This window comes from Schistocerca gregaria, chromosome 1 (genome assembly GCF_023897955.1).
Source record: "Schistocerca gregaria isolate iqSchGreg1 chromosome 1, iqSchGreg1.2, whole genome shotgun sequence".
Lineage (NCBI taxonomy): Eukaryota > Metazoa > Arthropoda > Insecta > Orthoptera > Acrididae > Schistocerca > Schistocerca gregaria.
In genome coordinates this window covers 584,335,248-584,361,324 of record NC_064920.1, presented here as the reverse complement: position 1 = coordinate 584,361,324, position 26,077 = coordinate 584,335,248, and the positions used below count along the sequence as shown (strand labels likewise).

The following is a 26,077-nucleotide window of genomic DNA, read 5'->3' as shown; positions in this document are numbered from 1 at the left end:
GGGGATCAGAAGCAACGTGGCCAATTACTGCTGCTATCGCACGGACCGCCTTACCCATGGGGGTGGCACTGCCATCTACATACGTCGCTCCATCAAACATTACGAAGTGCAGGCGCCTATCACAAGGACCATCGAAGCAACAGCGATCGTAGTGGAAACAAGGACTGGACCTGTGACATTTGTTGCGGTGTACCGCAGCCCTCGTCGCCTACTCGACCTCGACGACGCCAGAACGCTATTACGGATGCCGGGAAAGTTCCTTATAGCTGGGGACCTGAATTCCAAGCACGCTGCATGGAACTCGCTACACACGAACATGAGCGGGCGTCTTCTCCTGCAGGCTGTTGAAGAAGCCCAGGCACACGTCTGTGGCCCTGAAGAGCCAACTTGCTACCCGTCCAATGGCGCACCGGACATCTTAGATGTGGCAATTACTAAGGGAATTCCCCAATACATGACTGCGGAAGTGATCCATGGACTGAACTCCGACCATCTGCCGGTATTATTCCAGCTTCAGGTTGCGCCGGAACTTTCTGCAGGACGCCTCAACCTGAAGCACACGAACTGGGACCAATTTCGTGATTCTGTTGCCTTCTCTCTTGACGTCATCCATGACCCAGACGAAATCGACGAGACCTCCGTAGAACGGTTCGCCACTTCCATCACGGACGCCCTGGAACTGGCCACACCACCTCCAAGGCCACCTCATCGTCCACCACCGGATCTGCCACCGCACATATTGGACTCCATACGCACCAGGAATAGACTCTGCCGTGAGTGGCGCCTCACGCGCGACGCAGCACTGAAACAACGCATCAACCAACTTAGACGAGACATACGGGCAGCCATAATTGAACACCGGAACCAGCGATGGGCTGCGAAGCTGCGATCGTTTACGCCCGACCCGATGAACTTTAACTCCATCAGGTTCTTCACAAATAGACGAAGCCGGATACCGCCGTTGACAAATGATGACCGCACTGTGTACAAGTCGGAAGACAAGGCCAATATGCTGGCGGACGTTTTCGAAACGAACTTTCGACCGCTGGACGACGGAGTTGACCCCCAGCGGGTTGCAGACATTGAAAACGAAGTTACTACCATACTTCGTGCAGCCGACGACGACGCCGACAACGATGACGACCTCATCCCTCCAGTAACGCCTGCTGAAATCGACGCTGGCATCCGGGCCTTACCTGCCAGCAAAGCACCTGGCTGCGACGACATCACGGGAAGGACTTTAAAACAACTCCCGTGGACCGCGATTGTGCACTTGGCAACCATCTTTAATTGGATTTTTGCTACGGGCAAGTACCCAGCAGCGTGGAAACATTCTATAGTGGTGGCTGTCCCGAAACCTGGGAAGAACCGACGACTACCCACCAGTTACAGACCGATAAGCTTGCTACCACGCCTCAGTAAGCTCTTCGAAAGGCTCCTGTTGAAGAGGCTCCACACCATCATGGACCGCCTCCAAGTTCTGCCACCGGAGCAGTTTGGCTTCCGATCTGGTCATTCCACGACACAGCAGATTCTTAGGGCAACAGAATATATTACGTCAGCCTTCAACAATGGAGAGTTCTGTGGTGCTGTTCTTCTGGACGTGATGAAGGCGTTCGATAGTGTATGGCATCAGGGCCTCATTTGGAAGCTTAGCGCCTTCGCATTCCCCAGGGCGTACGTCAAGCTCGTTGCCGCCTACCTCCACCAACGCACCTTTGCGGTCAGAGTAGGGGATGCACTTTCCACGGCTAGACCTATCCGTGCAGGGGTCCCACAGGGCTCAGTCCTCGGACCAGTCCTGTACTCCGTCTTTACATCGGACCTTCCGACACCACCAAGAGTCGACAAAGCCATTTACGCCGATGACACCATGATATACACGAGGGAGAAATGGCTTGAAGTCCTTGTCCCACGACTGCAGAGTGCCTGCTATGCCCTGGAGGAATGGGCAGGAAAGTGGCGCATCCGGTTCAACCCACAGAAGACGCAAACCATCATCTTCACCAAGAGGAGACCTGGCCCTCGCCGACTTCGACATCTTCGGAACCTCCGACTTTATGGAACCGAACTGCAGTGGACGGACTCTGTTAAATACCTAGGAGTGACCATGGACAAACAACTTACATGGAAGCGCCACATCGACGACGTCCGCGCTAACGTGTCACGAAGGATAGGGGCACTTTTCCCCTTCATCAACGAAGGCTCGGACTTATCGATAGCCAACGGACTGTTGATATTCAGGATGTACATTCGCCCCATCTTTGACTATGCCTGTGAGGTATGGGGCAATGCAGCAAAGACACATCTTCAGCGCCTTCAATCGCTCCAGAATAAGATACTTCGCCGTGTTTTCCACGTTCCCCCGCAGTTTCCTCACCGATACATTCATGAAGCAGCCGAAGAATTGGAGGTACCGCAGAGACATAAGCAGCTTGCACGACGATTTTATGCCAGGACTGAAACTTCGACCAACCCACTGATACGACACCTTGGAGCACCGCCTCAGCCAAGGGAACGCTATGCGCGACCCATTGCCATGCTTGAAAGGTAAAAATGTAAAAAGAAAACAATCCGAAATACGACGGAATCTGCACCCAAGATGGAAACTGATTCATGCCCGCCCACACCCATGACACACAAACAAATAAAGATGTTCAACACAAACCTACCCCCCTGAGAGATGTAGGAAATGCTTACAAGTAAACCCTGCACCACCAAGCTGAAGCAGATCAGCCAGAAGAAAAGCGGAAGTAGTAGTAGGGTGCGGACCGAGAAGGGAACACCAGGAGGCCACGACCGCAGTTGGAGACGGCCAGAGCGGGCGCGGACGGAATAGAGAACACCTAGAGCGGCAGGATAGCGCGACTAGCGGGCGCGGACCGACTAGGGAACACCAGGCACCGGGCAGGCATAAATATGCGACCCGGTCCAGCAAGCAGCCAGTCTCAGGGAACACCTGATGACGACGTCAAGTAATGACGTCGAAATATCGTGTTTGGAAGACGCTGATATCCGGCAGGAAACCCGATTTCCACGAGATGTCAATAACAAGATTGATCGCCAGTATAAATGAGATATCCTATCCTCTACTCAGACAGTCGCTTCCTGACGATGTTCATCATCTTCGAAAGATGGACTCTTAACTCCAATCTGACGTGGTCGGGATACCGAAAAGATTTTATACAAGGATGTCGCAGCGGAAAGCTTCGATATCAACAGTATGGTTTAGTTTGACCGGTGCCACATTATCAGGATTTCTGTAATTAGAAAATCTGTTCGTGGAAATCACTAATCAGCATACCCTGCTACCTTCAAATTGAATATCTCTCAGGAATACGTCAACTGATGCATTCTGATAATTTTTTTTATTTTTGAAGTTGTACGCTACTGGACCACACACCGAATAATAGTATTGCGAGCGATAAAGCGTTGAACTCCCACCTTTCATATGTAACAGGGCAGAGTTCTACCTTGGTACAGTCTTCAAACTTTTGCCTCTACCAAGTCCCATAACAGGACACTAAAATATTTTCTTATTCCATTTTTAAATGATGACATACACGTTCTTGCCCAGTTTTGAAATTACAAAACTTACTCCGAAAAAATAAGACTTCTACACAAAAAGTCACGTTCCAAGGTACAACAACCTAGGAATGAATATTAAACCGAAAATTAATAGTGTTGCAATCGAGACCATCATGGCAGTACAATATTTAATGATATATTTGCTAAATTATTACTCTACTGCACACCAATGAACAGTAAGTGAAATCAAATTAAGCAGAAGTAATATTAAAAACCAGTTACAAGTGAAATACATTTGAAATTGAAGCTACTGGAAACTAATACAAATTTCTCGTTTCAAGACAGGTAAAATCATTAAGACATTAAAAAACTCGATTCATTCGAGATTATCACAAGTTTCACAGAAAATAAAACCCTTCTTCTGATTTAAGTATGACTTAACTGTTCACATGCTAAATAAATATAATTCTGAAAACATAAAGCATTTTACTTGCAATCAAGATTTGCGGAAGCAGAATTAACAATATATCTAAAATATTTTTTATTGTACAGCACTTAAATGTGTAGAAGTGAAATGTTTATAAAATGTCTCGCAAAACACAACCTCAAAAGCAAAATAAAATTGAGGCTATCTGCTTACGGCACTCTCTGGTGTACTTTCATTCACGTGATTCTACGAGGGCTATTCGGAAAGGAAAGATTGATCGGCCTCGAAATGGAAACCACTGTGAAACTCAAAAATGTTTTATTTGCAACAGTTAACTACAGCTTCCAGCAACATCTGTAAGTAGTCGCGTCTTCGATTTAGAGATAAGTCGTAGCGTTATACCAGCTTTCCAATACACTCGTCATAGAAGGAAGCCGCCTGTGCTTTCCGCCAAATTTCTCTAGACTGGTCTACAGCTCGTTGTCTATGCCAAACTATTGTTTCCGTAACCAGAGATGCACGGGAGCGGAGATGAAACTCAGGGGGAGACAATTACGGGCTGTATTGGGGAGATCAAACACCTCCCACCGAAAAATCTGCAGGAGCATCTTCATTGCCCTTGCTGACTGCGGCCGAGAACTGTCCTGAAGAACGAAACGAGTGACAGTTACGTTATGTGGGCTGCACAATATCACGCGAAATCTCTCACCAAGCCCTCATACTTGGCAGGAGACACTGCTGTTATACAACCGAGTGAGGTGACGCATTCGGGAGGATGACGGTTCAAACCCGCGTCCGGCCATCCTGACTTAGGCTATCCGTGATTTCCGTATATCGCTTCAGGCACGTGCAGGGATGGTTCCTCTGAAAAATCACGACAGACTTCCTTCCCCCATCCTTTTCTAATCCGAGCTTGTGTTCAGTCTCTAATGACTTCGTTGTCAACGAGACGTTAAACGCTCATCTCCTTCTCCTCCATTATGGTCCTATGCATCTTTACGTGCTGGATGTGTGTTCAGAGCTGAAAAGAAGGACGTGACGCTACCGACGGGCGTACTAGAGATACCGCCCAACACATCGGTGCAAAGCTTTATCAAATTTTCAGCGTGGTTTCCATTTCGCTCTCGATCGGACCTTACTTTCCGAATAAACTTAAAATCAGCCATTAGACTGAAGTATCGAGCAAAAGACATCGCATGTTCCTAAGTACACTATCCTCAAGGTACAAAACTCTTCTCTACCTGATTTCTTCTTTTTTATATAAAAAATAATGTGTAGCTAAAAACGTTGCATGAATGTACAGCACAATTTCGTATGTCTAGCAGATTGCTGATAAAACGTACTTAACTGGCAAAAATTTCTGAATCTAAGTTATGCGAAATAACTAGTGAGAACTACGGAACAAACCCACAGTTTGCTACGCTAGCACAAGGACAAATAAGAGTAAATGTGCATACATGGAAGTGCTGAAAATGCCCGAATTTTACTCCAAGCACCAGGAATGAAATACTGCGCGACCGCGCTCGCTGACCACAGCGCCGCTAAAGTTTCGCTCTATTCGCAAAATCCGCCGCGCGGAAATTATTTTGCAACGGAATCAAAGGGTGCAGCGGATGGGTGTGGAGAGGTGGGAGGGGCCGGGGGCTGGGTGCTCGGTTCGGCCATAAGTTTAAATTAGGACTTAATGAATATAAATGGCGGCGCCTAAGTGCAGGCGCTGCCGGGGGCGCACGGAGAGGTCACGGCGCGCCCGACGTCACCGCAGCCAGGCTGGCGGGCTGGTGGCTGGCCCAGGAAATATGGAGCCAGCAGCGCCGGGGCTCCAGTTCTCCAGCACAGGCCCTGCCTCTAATTACAAAGTACTTCGTTTCGGTAGCAACCCACATTCGAAAAATCGATTACTCCGAGTGTTACACAGTCAGTGTGGCGTTTTATACGCAATTATCCTAAGTAACTCCGTGGTTTCACAACACGACTGTGAGAAAATTGATGGATGGATGGATATGGTGTTATCGGCGCTCAACAGTGTAGTCTTTAGCGCCCGAACGGAAACAATAACGGACGAGTGTCACTAAAATTCAGCAAGTGCAAAAATAAGACTAAAATTAAAGGTGACAGTCTACATAAGCAGTGTGCACGTCAACAGTAGCAAAGTGGAAACCAGCATGTAAAGAGGAGAACTGCAAGAGAACGTAGAGGAAAAGGTTAAAATGAAACACATAGTACATGTTTGGAACTGGCCTATTACAAGAATAAAAAGGAATGGCCAGCCACTCGCACTAAAAATTTCAACCTAAAATTTTAGGCTGAAGCCCAGAAACATCACAGTACCTTACAACTTTCTTGACACTCGCCTCGTCATCGGATAAAATCGAGAGCAGATGCCCACTAATATTAACTTCCACCCTGACAGAACGATATAAATCACACTCAACTAAAATGTGGCGTACAGTGATTCGTACGCCACAGGCATCACACAGCGGGGGTTCCTCTCGCCGTACTAAGAAGGCATGCGTAAGAGGACAGTGCCCTATGCGAAGACGTGTAAGGGTCACTTCGTCCCGCCTAGGTGACCGGCAGGAGGAACACCATGGTTGGATGGTGGGTTTCACCAAAATTGTAAGAATTGTAACAAAATTGTAAGACCTACCGGAAACACACATTTTAGTGGACAGAGCATCTCTGCAAGTCACAGGTGCTAAATACACTGACAGAAAAAATAACGCGACACTAAAAAGAGTAAGTATAGAAAAATGGTTCAAGTGGCTCTTAGCACTATGGGACTTAACTGCTGTGGTCATCAGTCCCCTAGAACTTAGAACTACTTGAACCCAACCAACCTAAGGACATCACACAAATCCATGCCCGAGGCAGGATTCCAACCTGCGACCCTAGCGGTCTCGCGGTTAGAGACTGTAGCGCCTAGAACCGCTCGGCCACTATGGCCGGCAGTAAGTGTAGAGTAATGAAATTTTGGGAATACATTTCTCTGGGTAACACATATATGTGATTAACATTGCAAAACCATAGGTTAATGTATTTGCAAGATAAGTCACTGCAAATGTGAAATAATGCGAGAGGCTTTCAATGAATTCGAAAGTAAAGTTCTATGTACTGACTTGGCAGAAAATCCTAAGAAATTTTGGTCCTATGTCAAAGCGGTAGGTGGATCAAAACAAAATGTCCAGACACTCTGTGACCAAAATGGTACTGAAACAGAGGATGACAGACTAAAAACCGAAATACTAAATGTCTTCTTCCAAAGCTATTTCACAGAGGAAGACTGCACTGTGCTTCCTTCTCTAGATTGTCGCACAGTTGACAAAATGGTAGATATCGAAATATACGACAGATGGATAGAGAAACAATTAAAATCGCTCAAAAGAGGAAAGGCCGCTGGTCCTGATGGGATACCAGTTCGATTTTACACAGAGTACGCGAAGGAACTTGCCCCCCTTCTTGCAGCGGTGTACCGTAGGTCTCTAGAAGAGCGAAGCGTTCCAAAGGATTGGGAAAGGGCACAGGTCATCCCCGTTTTCAAGAAGGGACGTCGAACAGATGTGCAGAACTATAGACCTATATCTCTAACGTCGATCAGTTGTAGAATTTTGGAACACGTATTATGTTCGAGTATAATGTCTTTTCTGGAGACTAGAAATCTACTCTGTAGGAATCAGCATGCGTTTCGAAAAAGACGGTCGTGTGAAACTCAGCTCGCGCTATTCGTCCACGAGACTCAGAGGGCCTTAGACACGGGTTCACAGGTAGATGCCGTGTTTCTTGACTTCCGCAAGGCGTTTGACACAGTTCCCCACAGTCGTTTAATGAACAAAGTAAGAGCATACGGACTATCAGATTAATTGTGTGATTGGATTGAGGAGTTCCTAGATAACAGAACGCAGCATGTTATTCTCAATGGAGAGAAGTCTTCCGAAGTAAGAGTGATTTCAGGTTTGCCGCAGGGGAGTGTCATAGGACCGTTGCTATTCACAATATACATAAATGACCTGGTGGATGACATCGGAAGTTCACTGAGGCTTTTTGCAGATGATGCTGTGGTGTATCGAGAGGTTGCAACAATGGAAAATTGTACTGACATGCAGGAGGATCTGCAGCGAATTGACGCATGGTGCACGGAATGGCAATTGAATCTCAATGTAGACAAGTGTAATGTAATGCGAATACATAGAAAGATAGGTCCCTTATCATTTAGCTACAAAATAGCAGGTCAGCAACTGGAAGCAGTTAATTCCATAAATTATCTGGGAGTACGCATTAGGAGTGATTTAAAATGGAATTATCATATAAAGTTGATCGTCGGTAAAGCAGATGCCAGACTGAGATTCATTGGAAGAATCCGAAGGAAATGCAATCCGACAACAAAGGAAGTAGGTTACAGTACGCTTGTTCGCCCACTGCTTGAATACTGCTCAGCAGTGTGGGATCCGCACCAGGTAGAGTTAATAGAAGAGATAGAGAAGATCCAACGGAGAGCAGCGCGCTTCGTTACAGGATCATTTAGTAATCGCGAAAGCGTTACGGAGATGATAGATAAACTCCAGTGGAAGACTCTACAGGAGAGACGCTCAGTAGCTCGGTACGGGCTTTTGTTAAAGCTTCGATAACATACCTTCACCGAAGAGTCAAGCAGTATATTGCTCCCTCCTACGTATATCTCGCGAAGAGACCATGAGGATAAAATCAGAGAGATTAGAGCCCACACAGAAGCAAACCTACAATCCTTCTTTCCACGTACAATACGAGACTGGAATAGAAGGGAGAACCGATAGAGGTACTCAGGGTACTCTCCGCCACACACCGTCAGGTGGCTTGCGGAGTATGGATGTAGATGTAGATGTAGATAATGGGACGTTAACACCTTGCCGACCGGCGACACCACAGTGGTGTCTTGTGCACAGTATCGCTCAATGGCCGGCGACACCACAGTGGTGTCATGAGCATAGTATCGAGCAGTGGCCGGTGACAGCACTTAACTATCTTTTTCATTCTGTTACTGTTTTGTTTAGTTAAAAATAAGTTACACGCGTCAATAAATCGGATAATGCCTACCGGCTCTTCAAATTGCAATTCGTAATTGATTATTTTTCCAAAAAGTTTAAAGAAACATTTAATCTAAGTCAAAACATCTCAATTGATGAAATAATGGTGCCGTGGAGTGGACAATTAAATTTTAAAATTTACAATCCGTCGAAAATTACGATATATGGCATACTCATTCGGATGCTGTGTTATTCGAGTACGGGAAACATTTCCTCATTCAAGAAATATCCAGGCTCTGGACAAACTTTAGCAAAAATAGTGATGATACTATTGACACCTTCTTATGGAAAGTGGCATCACCTCTACATGGATAATTATTATAACAGTGTAGAACTTGCAGAAAAGTTACTTAAAAAGAAAATTCGAGTTTGTGGAACGATTTCCGGAAAAATTAAAGCGCGCGAAAGTCAGTGTGTTTGAAGGTTGTCATCAACGGAAAGGTGACAAGCCGCCGTGGACAAGCCAAGTAATCCGAATTAGCGCTGCCGGCGCCAAGAGAATAAATTTGTACGAGACGTGGGGACAGCAGAGTGTTAATAACTGATGTAATTACCAGAATATTGAATTCAAGCATGCAAAAGTACTTGCTTTGTGTTGTACAGTTGCAGGATGTCAGTTTGTGGGATGGAGTTCCATGTCTGTTGCACATGGTTGGTCAATTTGTTCAGATGGTTCAAATGGCTCTGAGCACTATGGGACTTAACATCTGAGGTCATCAGTCTCCCATAACTAAGAACTACTGAAACCTAACTAACCTAAGGACATCACACACATCCATCCCCGAGGCAGGATTCGAACCTGCGACCGTGGCATTCATGCGTTTCTGGACTGAAGCGCCTAGAACCGCTCGGCAACCGCGGCCGGCGGTTGGTCAATTCAGGGACTCCTAATTATGTTTGTGGATGACCCTGGAGCTGCCGTCCGATGATGTCCAATATGTGCCGGTTGGAAACATATCTAGTGATCGAGCAGGCCAAGGCGACATGTTGACACTCTGTTGAGTACATTGGGTTACAACAGCAGTATGTGGGCGAATGTTAACCTGTTGGGGAAAAAAACCTGGAACGCTGTTTATGAATAGCAGCACAGCATGCCGAATCACCAGACTGACGTACAAATTTTCAGTCAGTGTGAGTGGAATAACCACGAGAGCTCTACGTCTGTCATACGAAATCCTACCTCAGACAATAACTCGAGGTGTAGGCACAGTGGGTCTAGCACGGAGGCAGGTTGTTGCACGCCTTAGATTGGCCTCCTTCTAGTCAATACACTGTTATCACAGGCAACGACCCCGAACCAGCTTTCATCGGAAAACAGACCTCCACCATGCCCTCCAATGAGCTCTCACTTGACACCACTGAAGTCGAAATGGCGGTGGTTTGGGGTGAGTGGAATGCACATTACAAGGCGTGTTCGGCTCGGAGCTGTCTATGGAGTAACCAATTTGTAACCGTTCGTTGTGTCACTGTGATACCAACTGCTGCTCAAATTGCTGCTACAGATGCAGTACAGTGTGCCAGAGCCGTACGCTGGACATGATGGTCTTCCCTCTAGGTAGCGCCCTGTGTCCATCTGCAGCCAGGTCTTCTTGCAACCGTAAATTCTCGTGACTACCACTGCCAGCAATCATGTCCGGTGGCTACGTTCCTACCAAGTCTTACAGCGGTATCGCAGAAGGAATACCGACGAAATCAACGGCGCTACTAATAAGTAGCATCCCCAAGCTCACTGTCGAAAAAAGAAACAGATTTTGTGCTAACAGTTTAATCGAAAGTGCAATAAAGATTTCGCATAAATACAATTAAACCCAGATTCGATTGTAAAACGACGGATGTATAATACGCCTGACACAGGTCAGTCGTCATGCTATTGTCCTACACCAGGAACGTCTTACCACTCAACTCTCACCCTAAAGGTTGGCGTTGGTAGGTGTATATTGCCCCTCCCCCCCCCCCCTCCCTATTACTTTTGCATAAATAATAATATATACCATGACTCATGTTACACAAAACGTGACTGAAATCGCTCCATACGAGTTACAATGTCATCCCATTTTCACGTCCATCGCAGTGCGTAGTAGGTCGCCATTATCTCCACAGAAACCTTCACGAGGATGAACACAACTGAACAAAGTTGTTTTTTTTTTTTAATCGGGTGAAAGGTACAGCAACACACAGAATACGAAAAAACAACATTGATTTTTATATATACTGCCAGAAAGAAATTCAACACCTCTAGGTAAATCGATTTTATTGATAAGTGAGGTGAATGGTAGTTCATCATTGGATGAATCACTGACACTGAATTAAAGATGTGTTATACGTCTCTGTTAGATGACGATCAGTTTGATTTAGGAAAGGCAAGGCACCAGAGAGGCAGTTCTGATGTGCGGTCGATATTGCGAGCAAGAGCAATGAAAAATAAAGACACGTTCTCAGGAGTTATCGGCCTGAAATAAGCTTTAGACAAAGTCAAATGCTGCAAGATGTTTGAAATTCTGAGGAAAAATAGCAGCAACATATAGCGCAAGACTGGTAATATACAACATGTACAAGAACCAAGAAGGAAAAATAAGAGTGGAAGACCAAGAACGCAGTGCTCGGATTAAAAAGGGTGTAAGACAGGGACGTAGTCTTGTCTCCTACCGTTCACTCTATACACTGAACAAGCAATGACTGAAATAAAAGAAAGGTGCAGGAGTGGGATTGACATTTAAGATGAAAGAACATCAATGATAAGATTCGCCGTCGACACTGCTATCCTCGCCCAGTGAAGAAGAGTTACAGAGTCTGCTGAATGAAATAAAAAGTCTAATCAAAAAGTGGTTCAAATGGCTCTATGCATCATGGGACATCTGAGGTCATCAGTCCCTCAGTCTTAGAACAACTTTAAACCTAACTAACCTAAGGAGATCACACACACCCATGCCGAGGCAGCATTCGAACCTGCGATCGTAGCAACGGCGCGGTTCCGGACTGAAGCACCTAGAACCGCTCCGCCACAGCAGCCGGCAAAAAGTCTAATCAGTGCAAAAAATGGATTCAGAGTAAATCGAAGAAGAAAGTAATGAGCAGTAGCAGAAATGAGAACAGCGAGAAATCCAACATCAGGATTCGTGATCAGGAAGTTGGTGAAGTTAGGGGTTTCCGCTACCTACTACAAAATAACCAAAGACGGACGGAGCAAGTATGACATAAAAAGCAGCCTAGCATTCACAAAACAGTAATTCTGCCCAAACATAGGTCTTAATTTGAGGAAGAAATTTCTGAGAATGTGCATTTGGAGCACAGCATTATTGTTGTAGATGTTGTTGTCTTCAGTCCTGAGACTGGTTTGATGCAGCTCTCCATGCTACTCTGTCCTGTGCAAGCTTCTTCATCTCCCAGTACCTACTGCAACCTACATCCTTCTGAATCTGCTTAGTGTATTCATCTCTTGGTCTCCCTCTACGATTTTTACCCTCCACGCTGCCCTCCAATGCTAAATTTGTGATCCCTTGATGCCTCAGGACATGTACTACCAACCGATCCCTTCTTCTAGTCAAGTTGTGCCACAAACTTCTCTTCTCCCCAATCCTATTCAATACCTCCTCATTAGTTACGTGATCTCTCCACCTTATCTTCAGCATTCTTCTGTAGCATCACATTTCGAAAGCTTCTATTCTCTTCTTGTCCAAACTAGTTATCGTCCATGTTTCACTTCCATACATGGCTACACGCCATACAAATACTTTCAGAAACGACTTCCTGATACATAAATCTATATTCGATGTTAACAAATTTCTCTTCTCCGAAACGCTTTCCTTGCCATTGCCAGTCTACATTTATATCCTCTCTACTTCGCCCATCATCAGTTATTATACTTCCTAAATATCAAAACTCCTTTACTACTTTAAGTGCCTCATTTCCTAATCTAATTCCCTCAGCATCACCCGATTTAATTTGACTACATTTCATTATCCTCGTTTTGCTTTTGTTGATGTTCATCTTATATCCTCCTTTCAAGACACAGTCCATTCCGTTCAACTGCTCTTCCAGGTCCTTTGCTGTCTCTGACAGAATTACAATGTCATCGGCGAACCTCAAAAGTTTTTACTTCTTCTCCATGAATTTTAATACCTACTCCGAATTTTTCTTTTGTTTCCTTTACTGCTTGCTCAATATACAGATCGGGGAGAGGCTACAACCCTGTCTCGCTCCTTTCCCAACCACTGCTTCCCTTTCATGCCCCTCGACTCTTATGACTGCCATCTGTATTTTAGCCCTGCCACCTTCAGAATTTGAAAGAGAGTATTCCAGTCAACATTGTCAAAAGCTTTCTCTAAGTCTACAAATGCTAAAAACGTAGGTTTGCCTTTCCTTAATCTAGCTTCTGAGATAAGTCGTAGGGTCAGTATTGCCTCACGTGTTCCAACATTTCTACGGAATCCAAACTGATCCTCCCCGAGGTCCCCATCTACCAGTCTTTCTATTCGTCTGTAAAGAATTCGCGTTAGTATTTTGCAGCTGTGACTTATTAAACTGATAGTTCGGTAATTTTCACATCTGTCAGCACCTGCTTTCTTTAGGATTGGAATTATTATATTCTTCTTGAAGTCTGAGGGTATTTCGCCTGTCTCATACATCTTGCTCACCAGCTGGTAGACTTTTGTCATGATTGGTTCTCCCAAGGCCGTCAGTAGTTCTAATGGAATGTTGTCGACTCCCGGGGCCTTGTTTCGACTCAGGTCTTTCAGTGCTCAGTCAAACTCTTCATGCAGTATCTTATCTCCCATTTCGTCTTCATCTACATCCTCTTCCATTTCCATAATATTGTCCTAAAGTACATCGCCCTTGTATAAACCCTCTACATACTCCTTCCACCTTTCTGTCTTCCCTTCTTTGCTTAGAACTGGGTTGCCATCTGAGCTCTTGATATTCATACAAGTGGTTCTCTTCTCTCCAAAGGTCTCTTTAATTTTCCTGTAGGCAGTATCTATCTTACCCCTAGTGAGATAAGATTCTACATCCTTACATTTGTCCTCTAGCCATCCCTGCTTAGCCATTTTGCACTTCCTGTCGATCTCATTTTTGAGACGCCTGTATTCCTTTTTGCCTGCTTCATTTACTGCATTTTTATATTTTCTCCTTTCATCAATTAAATTCAATATTTCTTCTGTTACCCAAGGATTTCTAGCAGGCCTCGTCTTTTTACCTACTTTATCCTCTGCTGCCTTCACTACTTCATCCCTCAGAGCTACCCATTCTTCTTCTACTGTGTTTCTTTCCCCCATTCCTGTCAATTGTTCCCTCATGCTCTCCTTGAAAATCTGTACAACCTCTGGTTCTTTCAGCTTATCCAGATCCCATGTCCTTAAATTCCCACCTTTTTGCAGTTTCTTCAGCATTATATGGTAGTGAAACGTACTCTGTGGGAAAACTAGAAAAGAAGGGAATCTAAGTATTTGAGATGTGGTACTACAGAATAATTTTGAAAAATTTGGTGGACTGATAAGGCAACGAATAAGGAGGTTCTCCACAGAATCGGCGAGAGATTGGGTGTTTGCGCTGTCTCTATAATTTCATCATCATCATCATCATCATCATTCGTGACAGTGGGTAGACTGGACTGAGTAATAAATTGGACTGTGCAAAAAGTGGGAGTTGGTACGGGCGCTGATGACTCCGCAGTTGAGTGCCCCACAAACCAAACATCATCATCAGAATCGGCGAGAAATGAATATGTGGAAAATAGTGACAAGAAGAAGGAACAGGATGGAAGGACATCTGTTAATACACCAGGGAGTAACTTCCATGGTGCTAGAGCGAGCTGTGAAGGGTAAAATATATCCATCAAACTAGTGAGTGAGTAGAAAAAGTGGTGCTGAAAGATGAAAGGAGAGAAATTTGTGGCGTGCCACATGAAATCAGTCAGAAAACTGACGACTATTAAAAGAAAAGGAAGAGATGTGACGTACCTGGAAGGCGTTCTTGTCGATGGAGACGAAGTCGTTCTGGCCGATGCTGAGCTCTTCGAGGCGGTCGAGCGCTGCGAGCTGCTGGGAGGGCACGGTGCGCAGCTGGTTGCCGGCCAGCGAGAGGCGGCGCAGCCCCGACAGGCCGCGGAAGGCGCGCGCGCTCACGTTCTGCACGCCCGCGCCGCTCACGTCCAACACGGTCAGCCGCGACAGGCCCCTGCCGGCACGCAACCACCAACGCTCCCAACAAACTGCACTCACGCTGGCTGCCGCGTTGCTAGTTCATACTCCGCTCAGAACCGCCAGCTATTTATTTCGAGGACAGCAACCATAGCAACAACCAACTGGATAACGAGCTTCGTGATGCCTTCTGTTTGGTCGAACGTTATCAAATCGCTTTGATATCTCAAAGGGCTAGCGAAAAATGCTGTTTTCAAAATGTGTCACCAAACATTATTTGTTCCTATTGCTGCAGTTACTTGAAGATTTCAACACAAAATTCTTATTGAATACGCATCTACTGGAATACACAACTACATACATCTATGTGTATCTCAGTACCACTGTGAAGTTTAAGCACTTCATACCAATTTAATCCTTTAGTCCCAAACTGCTAGTTTTCTGACTTTCAGGTTTACTTAAATATGTAGTTCTCGTAGTCCTGCATCAGAGAATTGCTGTGTTAATTTCTCATACTTGTCAGTCATAGTTCAGTCCTGTTTGTTGCTTGAACACTGTCATGTTATTGGATGTGCACAACGCTTTCTTTAGCTTGAGCTCTTTTATTTTTACAAGTCTGTCTTGATCACATAGATTTATTTACACTTTATGACTAGTTTTGGCTTATCGCCATCTTTGGATTGTTAAAATATTCTAATACAAATCTTCATCAAGTTAAACATGTGCACACGTTTAACTTGATGAAGATTTGTATCAGAATATTTTAACAATCCAAAGATGACGATAAGCCAAACCCAGTCATAAAGTGTAAAGAGATCGATGTGATCAAGACGGACTTGTGAAAATAAGAGTGCTCAAAACAAAATGATCACAGATTTCTATACAGACTTTATGTCTTCAATTGGTAACTTTCTTTAGCTGTTTTAGTGCGATTTCAGGGGTGATTTTCTTTTATTTGGAAATGTAAAAAGTCATAGCATGTTGCAAGGCACACTAATGTGGAAACAAATACAGTACTTTCTCGGAAAATGCTATTAATCGAAGCCACATGTCAGGTTCTTCAATGAGAAAAGTGAAAACCTGTTTCAGTCTCACAAAATCTAAAGCAAGTAGAGTAACTTTTTAATGAAATAAAAGGATGTTGGGATGGATCCATTCAAAATGCTAATAAGTCGTTCCATTTCAAAGATTGGCTATTTTGAAATAACTATAGTATAAGTAGGAACTTGTGATACTGTGAGTACTGCTAATAATGGAATGGATGGCAGACTAAAAATTATTCAGAGTCTTAAAATGCCTCTGGGGAAAAATGTGCTAATGTGTTTGAAAAATGAAAATTTGCTGAGAATTAACTCTTGCACAAAACGGCAAAATGCTCCATCAATTACGCAAGTAAGGCAGGAAATAAGATGAAACTACAGCATGAAAGAAGAAGAGCGAGAAGTACACTGCTAACCTCACCAGTTTTAGTTCACAGAGGTCTTCATAAAATAAAGCATTTTTCAAACCTCGACCTGATTTTCTCAAGTGTATATTTACAAATTGGTTTCCCTGGTTGGATATCTAGTGATGAATCGTTATATAATTTTCAGAGGGTAACCTACTTATGATCAACAAAACTAGAATTCATGCTAAGGACTGAATACCGATTAACTTATGAAGAGTTAATGGATTAAAATACACTCCTGGAAATTTAAATAAGAACACCGTGAATTCATTGTCCCAGGAAGGGGAAACTTTATTGACACATTCCTGGGGTCAGATAAATCACATGATCACACTGACAGAACCACAGGCACATAGACACAGGCAACAGAGCATGCACAATGTCGGCACTAGTACAGTGTATCTCCACCTTTCGCAGCAAAGCAGGCTGCTATTCTCCCATGGAGACGATCGTAGAGATGCTGGATGTAGTCCTGTGAAACGGTTTGCCATGCCATTTCCACCTGGCGCCTCAGCTGGACCAGCGTTCGTGCTGGGCGTGCAGACCGCGTGAGACGACGCTTCATCCAGTCCCAAACATGCTCAATGGGGGACAGATCCGGAGATCTTGCTGGCCAGGGTAGTTGACTTACACCTTCTAGAGCACGTTGGGTGGCACGGGATACATGCGGACGTGCGTTGTCCTGTTGGAACAGCAAGTTGCCTTGCCGGTCTAGGAATGGTAGAACGATGGGTTCGATGACGGTTTGGATGCACCGTGCACAATTCAGTGTCCCCTCGACGATCACCAGAGGTGTACGGCCAGTGTAGGAGATCGCTCCCCACACCATGATGCCGGGTGTTGGCCCTGTGTGCCTCGGTCGTATGCAATCCTGATTGTAGCGCTCACCTGCACGGCGCCAAACATGCATACGACGATCATTGGCACCAAGGCAGAAGCGACTCTCATCGCTAAAGACGACACGTCTCCATTCGTCCCTCCATTCACGCCTGTCGCGACACCACTGGAGGCGGGCTGCACGATGTTGGGGCGTGAGCGGAAGACCGCCTAACGGTGTGCGGGACCGTAGCCCAGCTTCATGGAGACGGTTGCGAATGGTCCTCGGCCATACCCCAGGAGCAACAGTGTCCCTAATTTGCTGAGAAGTGGCGGTGCGGTCCCCTACGGCACTGCGTAGGATCCTAAGGTCTTGGCGTGCATCCGTGCGTCGCTGCGGTCCGGTCCCATGTCGACGGGCACGTGCACCTTCCGCCGACCACTGGCGACAACATCGATGTACTGTGGAGACCTCACGCCCCACGTGTTGAGCAATTCGGCGGTACGTCCACCCGGCCTCCCGCATGCCCACTATACGCCCTCGCTCAAAGTCCGTCAACTGCACATACGGTTCACGTCCACGCTGTCGCGGCATGCTACCAGTGTTAAAGACTGCGATGGAGCTCCATATGCCACGGCAAACTGGCTGACACTGACGGCGGCGGTGCACAAATGCTGCGCAGCTAGCGCCATTGGTTCCTGGTGTGTCCGCTGTGCCGTGCGTGTGATCATTGCTTGTACAGCCCTCTCGCAGTGTCCGGAGCAAGTATGGTGGGTCTGACACACCGGTGTCAATGTGTTCTTTTTTCCATTTCCAGGAGTGTAGTAAAAAAGTGATTATGGAATTTCATTTTCTATAAACCCGCTTGCCCAATTTGTGACGTGAGTATCCTGGTGATGTCTTACCTGTGTATTATTTCCACAAAATCCAATGTGAATAAATGGTAACTATTTGCTATTTTTTGAATTATCAGGAGAAGCAACTAAATCAGAATTGTTGGAAGGTAATATTTTAAACGTTGTTTAAGACCTGTGCAAACTAGTTATTTATCTAAGTGTCCAGCTTTCTCGTTACCTGTAAGGATATTTCTTCCAAGAATAGGTCGTCTCGGTTTTAAATTGGAAAACTATTACAATAATGCCAGCTTTCCGCCCACCAGCCAAAATACGCATCTCATTGAGGACAGTTAGAGACGACCAGGGTGACAAAAAATCGAGTGTGTACCCTGTTGTATGTGAATGCGGAAAAACGTACACTAGATAAACGATCTGCACAATAGAAAGTCGACATTCAGAACATGAGCGTCACACACGCTTATTGCGGCCCAACAAGTCTGCAATAGGGGAGCACTGAATTGAAAATGGACATAAAGTGATCTACTAGCAAACGAAAGTCCTACCATCGATAAATTCTGGGACCGCATTTTCAAAGAAGCAATTGAAATCTATGTGATTGATACTGTAATCAACAGGAACACAGGCTTCCAAGGCATCGGTGCCAATACTAAGCAATCAAAGCAGAACATGACATCTGGACGCAATATGCGAAAGAAATTAAAGGCGTAAAGTAAGTGAGGCTGTGTCCTCCACCATCGCAGCCCCCCCCCCCCCCCCACACACACACACATATACACATATCACTGAGCAGGACGCAGTACCGGTGAACCCAGAACTCTGGACAAACAAATATAAACACCACCAGCACTTCATCAGAAGACGGCAGAACAGATGTTCGTCGAAACAGCGTGGTCTTTCCACGATTGTATCCGGCAATATACCTGAAAACTTTTGTATTTTTTCAGAGTAAACTTATTGTACGATAACTGCCCCCTCACGAGCTAATAACCACACTCTTCTGGAGACAAAACAACTTACCATCTGTATTTTATTTTGTGACAACATTCAGATTTTTAACATCATTTTAAAAATTTTACTATGTCGCTATACTGTGGTGAATCGAAGCCGATGACAGTCCACCCTCTGCCCGTGTTGGACGCGGAGAATCAAATAACAATAAAGGAAAAATCGTTCTTAGGAATATTACGATGACTACTTGAAAAAGGTGTAAAATCGAAAATGGCCAATTGCTGACGTATACTTTGGCGAATATGCTGCCATTGAAGGAAAGTATACCAAGTATTCGACCTTAACCCTCACAATAATTTTATTGTTTTTAATGATTTATTATTGGCAACGGCCTTGCCGCAGTGGATACACCTGTTCCAGTGACATCACTGAAGTTAAGCGCTGTCGGGCGTGGTCGGCACTTGGATGGGTGACATTCCGGGCCGCCATACGCTGTTGCCATTTTTCGGGGTGCACTCAGCCTCGTGGTGCCAACTGAGGAGCTACTCGACCGAATAGTAGCGGCTTCGGTCAAGAATACCATCATAACGACCAGGAGAGCGGTGTGGTTGGTGTCTCCTTCCCCTCCTATCCGCATCCTCCACTGTGGATGACACGGCGTTCGGATTCTTGTTAGTGAACGTGATTTTTCGCAACAAATCTGACATTAATAGTTTTAGGTTCAGGACTTTTCTAAGACATCGATACGACGTAGATTGTATGTTGTGAATGAAAACCAACGACAAACAACGAAATTTGTATCTTTTTTTTAACTTTTTATGATAGTAATAGAAGACCCCCTTCACTAGGTGTAAACATTACGGGAAATACTTTGGTGTTGCTGACATTACGCTGAAAATATTTTCAGTACCCTGCTTATAACATCAACGCCTACATAAAAAGTTTGTGGTTAATAGAAGTGAAACATGTTTAACGAAATTTTTCTTTCTCTTAGCTTTGTTTGGTGGTGGGCACTAAGTACGCCCCCCTCCCTCGCCTCCGGCATTAGGCGTTATGAAAAATGCGTTTGTCAATAGTGAGACTCTATATGAAGTGTAATTGCCAGGCAATTTAAGACCGCTAGAGAATGGAGTGCCATTCCCCGAAACGCGCCGTAAGACTCATTTCGGACCTGGAGACGCTTCTGCCCCACCGTAAAGAAGGATCTCTTTAATTATGAGTGGAGCGATGGGGCATAATACCTGCCGAACGGACCAATAGCACCCCCGCAGACAGGCAGGCAAGCCCCGGACGCCTGGGCTCGGCTGGTCTGTTTCCAGTGAGCTGAGTGCGCGTAAAGCCGTTACGAGCGCGGTGCGGTACACGGCGTGTGGCCGCCGCCGGAAGATGATCCCTTCCTCCCGCGGCTCGCGGCAGCCTCTTCGATCGAGGGTGGCGCGTCCGGAAAGCCGAGCCCAGCCACCGGCAGGCGCAGTCGGCAGGCAACCTGCGCCGCGCCGTCAGCGCCGCCCTGATTTACGTCGCCCTTCCGGCGAGTAATAAAATCTGCCGGCGAGGCGGCAGCGGGGGACAGGTGCGACCAGGCCTCCTTTTTCTCCCCTTATCTGCGCGGCCGGAAATTCAAATCCCGCTCTCTGCTGGCGGCGTCAAGTGCGTGCGGGAAACGACCTAACGGAGCGCCCGCTGACGGCCGGGGGAAACGCTGACGCACCTAGCGTCGCCTCCTGTTATCGCCCCCTTCATACTCGCATTACTCCCTTTATCCCACTGGAGGCTCCTCCTCCGATCATTCTGTCACCGAGTCGCAGGATAACTGCACCTTTTTATAGCTCCTCCTTTCCGCCAATACTTCGCCACCTTCTTCCTCGGTCGTAACTGAAGGCATTGGTCTGTTGGCCACCATACTCACACACCGTTCACATTATTATGATTGCCTCCCAGATGTGAGTTAGAGCAAATATTTTATAGTGTAAAACATACTGCGGTGGCAAAAGTCATGGGATACCTCTTAATATCGTGCCGGGCCTCAACACTCAAGGAGTAGTATAGCAACTCGACTCAACAAGTCGTTGGAAGACGCCTGCAGAAATATTGAGACATGTTGTCTCTATAACCATCCATAACTGCGAAAGCGTTGCCGGTGAAAGATTTTGTGCACAAACTGATCTCTCGATCATTTCCCATAAGAGTTCGATGGGATTCGTGTCGGACCATCTGGGATGTTGATGATGATGATGATGATGACGATGTTTGGTTTGTGGGGCGCTCAACTGCGCGGTCATCAGCGCCCGTAAAAAGTCCCAACTTTTACACAGTCCAATTTTTCACACACTGCAATCTAACCAGTGTTACAGATGACGATGATGATGATCATGATCATGAAATGATGAGGACAACACAAACACCAAGTCCCCAGGCAGAGAAAGGATCATCTGGGTTGCCAGACCATTCGCTCGAACTCTTCAAAATGTTCTTCAGACAAATAGAGACCAACTATGGCCTGGTGATGTGACACATTTTCTTCCACAAAAATTCCGTCGTCGTGTGGGAATGTGAAGTCCGTGAATGGCTGCAAATAGTCTCCAAGTAGACCAATGTAGAGTCATTTGGACCAGAGGCCCAATCCAATCCATGTAAACACAGGCCCCACCAACTTGCACAGTGCCCAGTTGATAAATTGCTCCACAGCCACTTGGGGTCTGCACCGCACTCGAACCCTATCATCAGCTTTTGCCAAATGATGTCCTCTAACCTGGAACGGTTTTCCAGTCGTCTAAAGTCCAACCGTTATCGTTACGAGAACAAGACAAGCGCTGCAGGCGATGTCGTGCTGTTAGAAAAGGCATTCGCTTTTGTCGTTGGTTGCCATAGCCCATCAACGCCAAATTTCATTCCACGGTCCAAACGGATGCGTCCGTCGTAGGTCCCACATTGATTCCTGCGGTTATTTACGCAGTGTTGTTTGTCTGTTAACAGTGAAGACTCTACGCAAACAAAGCTGCTTTCGGTCGTTAAGTGAAGGCGGTCGGCTACTGCTTTGTCCGTGGTGAGAAGTACCGCCGGAAATATTGTATTCCGGCACATTCTTGACTCTATAGATCTCGAAGTATTGAATTCCCTAACGATTTTTGAAACGGAATACCCCATACCTCTACCTTCAACTACTTTCCCACTTAGAAATCTGTTAATTCCCGTAGTGCGGCCATTATCACGTCGGATCATGAATCACCTGAGTACAAATGACAATCCCGCCAATGCAACATCCTTTTATACCCTGTGTATGCGGTACTACGTGCATAATGCTATCCTGCGACATTTGTCACCGCGCTTGCGTGTTCGTCTTGTCGTTAATGTGTACCACTAGGCCCGTTTCTGGTATCTGAGTGAAGGAGGTTTGCCTCAGGCTGGCTAGTGTCACTGTTCACTCTGCCTCTACACCAAAGTCTCTGTTATGTAGGTTGATTCTTTCGAATAACAAGTCAACAACCAGCCACTATTTACTGATGTAAATAGCTCTCTAAGCAGTTTCGAAGCAATAGGTTCGCCTTCAGAAGGCTGTTTACACAGGATTCACCACAAGGAGGGAAAACCAGCCAAAAAATATCTCAACTTCAACAAACGTGCATCTAGTGAACAGCCATTTGAGGATGAAACCGTCTGTTCGAAACTTGTTATGGCTCTAAACTTAAACAAATAACATTATCAATAGTGGCTGGTTGATATCTTCTACTTTGAAACAGTCAATCCACATTCCGTACACAGCCACGGACTCTAAACCTCCGGTTTTCCACAAAACAGCATAAAGTCTCTGTTGCCTATGATTCTACGTCAGTGGCAAAGGACTAATGGGAACTCGAGATCTCACCCAGGTGGCAATAATCTATTCCTGACAATTCGTGGCTCCCTGATTTCAGCTGTCCTTCTGCTGCACAGAGGCAGATGAAATATTATACGATATTCTCATGATATACTCCTTCTGAAAAGACTCATTCCTGCTTTTCTTGTCACAATGTTGTCCTGTGTGCGTCTTGTCAAGTCTGATTGCGCTGTATTTCCACCACAACGAATTGTCTGCGTCATCTATGTAGCTCTCACGTCCTCCATGCCAATGATGGACGTCTGTGAAACTCTTCGGGAGACATGAGTTGCGATCTCCAGGCTCGATTAGGATTCAAATAACTTTACAGCCTACATAACTCATTCCTTCCCTCCTCCTTTATTCTCCTGGACCTACCCCGTAACTTCACAAAGTCTGCATGTTAGTGAGAACGTTTCGAAATGTTTGCGAATCAAAAATGGTTCAAATGGCTCTGAGCACTATGGGACTTAACATCTGTGGTCATCAGTCCCCTAGAACTTAGAACTACTTAAACTAAGGACACCACACACATCCATGCCCGAGGCAGGATTCGAACCTGCGATCGTAGTGGTCACACGGTTCCAGACTGAAGCGCCAAGAGCCGCACGGCCACACCGGCCGGTGAGTGTGCTCACATTCAGTAAAAGAGATCTCTAATATGGTTCCGCAAACAATTAACTAGTTGGACGATGGTGTCTAGTGAACTAAATAGATTTGGCGAGGTTAAACTGCAGCCAGGAAAATGGCTTTGAATCTAACAGCAGCTAGTGTTCCAGGGAGTGCGCAGTTGAAATCCCACATCTTTGTTAATGTGATTGTCTGCCGTACAGGTATGTTTACTCTATTTGTTAATACAATCCCAGAATGATGACCAGAGAGAAAAATTTCATCTGTCTCCTAAGACGTGTGATGTCCCCTGTACAGACAATGCTCTGCTACTGTTTATTTATTAAGTCAACCCACGCTTGTAAGTCGCTGGTTTTCAACAACATTCTTACGGCCTCAGGAAGCCGGTTTCAGTGAGTGGCTCCTCATCTCCAATTACGTCCTTAGACTGAACTCACTTTAATCGGAATCTATTAGGTATCTGTTTACCAGAATAAAGTTCTGAAACTTCCTGCCAGATTAAAACTGTGTGCCGGACCGAGCCACAAACTCGGGACCTTTGCCTCTCGAGGGCACGTGCTCTAGCATCTGAGCACCCAAGCACAACTCATGCCCCGTCCTCGCAGCTTCACTTTCGCCAGTACCTCGTCTACCACCTTCCAAACTTTACAGAAGTTCTCCTGAGAAACTTCCAGAACTAGTACTCCTGAAAGAAAGGATGTTACGGAAACATGGCTTAGCCACAGCCTGAGGAATATTTCCAGAATGAGATTATCGCTCTGCAGCATAGTGTGCGCTGATATGAAACTTCCTGGCAGATTAAAACCGTGTGCCGGACCGAGTCGAACTCGGGACCTTTGCCTTTCGCGGGCAAGTGCTCTACCATCGGAGCTACCCAAGCACGACTCACGCCCCATCCTCACAACTTCACTTCTGCCATTACCTCGTCTCCTACCTTCCAAACTTTATAGAGGCTCTCCTATAAACCTTGCAGTCCAATTTCGGTGTTGACGGGCCAAAGTGAGGCGCAATGCTTTGTATTGTGCAGTCATCAGAGGTACAAGAGTAGGCCCTCCACTTCTAAAGGCCATATATGATGTTCGCACGCTGAAGTTGGTTGATGGCCAAGCATTGAAATATGCAGCAATCTGCGGAACGGTTGCACTTCTGTCATGTTGAACGATTGTCTTCAGTCGTCGTTAGTCCTATCCTTGCAGGATCTTTTCCCGGCCGTAGCGATGTCGGAAATTTGATGTTTTACCGGATTCATTCACGGTACACTACTGAAATGTTCGTACGGATAAAACCCCACTTCATTGCTACCTCAGAGATGCTGTGTCCCATCGCTCCTGCGCCTACTATAACACAACGTTCAGACTACCTTAAATGTTGATAACCTGCCATTTTAACAGCAGTAACCGATCTAACAACTGCGCCAGACACTTGTCTTACATAGACGTTGGCGACCTTAACACCGTATTCTGCCTGTTTACATATCTTTGTATTTGAATACACACGTCTGTACGAGTTTCTTTGGCGCCTCAGTGTACCGGGTGATCAAAAAGTCAGTTTTAATTTGAAAACTGAATAAATCACCGAATAATGTAGATAGAGACGTACAAATTGACGCACATGCTTGGAATGACATGGGGATTTATTAGAACCAAAAAAATACAGAAGTTCAAAAAATTTCCGACATATGGCGCTTCATCTGATCAGAATAGCAGTAATGAGCATAACAAAGTAAGACAAAGCAAAGATGATGTTCTTTACAGGAAATGCTCAATATGTCCACCATAGCTGTAGTCGAGCAATAATGTTATGAACAGCACTGTAAAGCATGTCCGGAGTTATGGTGAGGCACTGGCGTCGGATGTTGTCTTTCCGCATCCCTAGAGATGTCGGTCGATCACGATACACTTGCGACTTCAGGTAACCCCAAAGCCAATAATCGCACGGACTGAGGTCTGAGGACCTGGGAGGCCAATCATGGCGAACGTGGCGGCTGAGCACACGATCATCACCAAACGACGCGCGCAAGAGATCTTTCACGCGTCTAGCAATATGGGGTGCAGCGCCATCCTTCATAAACATCGTTTATTCGAGCAGGTGTCTATCAGCCAGTCTGGGGATGATGCGATTCTGTAACATATCGGAGTACATCTCACCCGTCACGGTAGCAGTTAAAAAATCAGAATCACGCATTTCCTCGAAGAAAAAAGGTCCGATAATGATAGATGTGGTAAATCCAACCCATACCGTGACTTTCTCGTCGTGCAATGGAGTTTCCAGGACAGTTCTAGGATTTTCGGTAGCCCAAATTCTGCAGTTGTAGGCATTGACAGACCCTCGAAGCGTGAAATAAGCTTCGTCGGTACATAACGCGTTACT

The 26,077-nt window shown here is 45.7% G+C and overlaps 1 protein-coding gene across 6 annotated transcripts in view; it reads right to left on the bottom strand.

Annotated features, from left to right (window-relative positions):
• Nucleotides 1-26,077, bottom strand: part of LOC126357243 (leucine-rich repeat-containing protein 4-like) — a 1,171,476-nt gene that overhangs the window by 39,978 nt on the left and 1,105,421 nt on the right. For all 6 annotated transcript variants that reach the window (XM_050007439.1, XM_050007438.1, XM_050007440.1 and 3 more), the window contains one exon: nucleotides 14,973-15,189. In XM_050007439.1, the coding sequence (XP_049863396.1) occupies nucleotides 14,973-15,189 (217 nt within the window). The remainder of the gene's footprint in view (nucleotides 1-14,972; nucleotides 15,190-26,077) is intronic.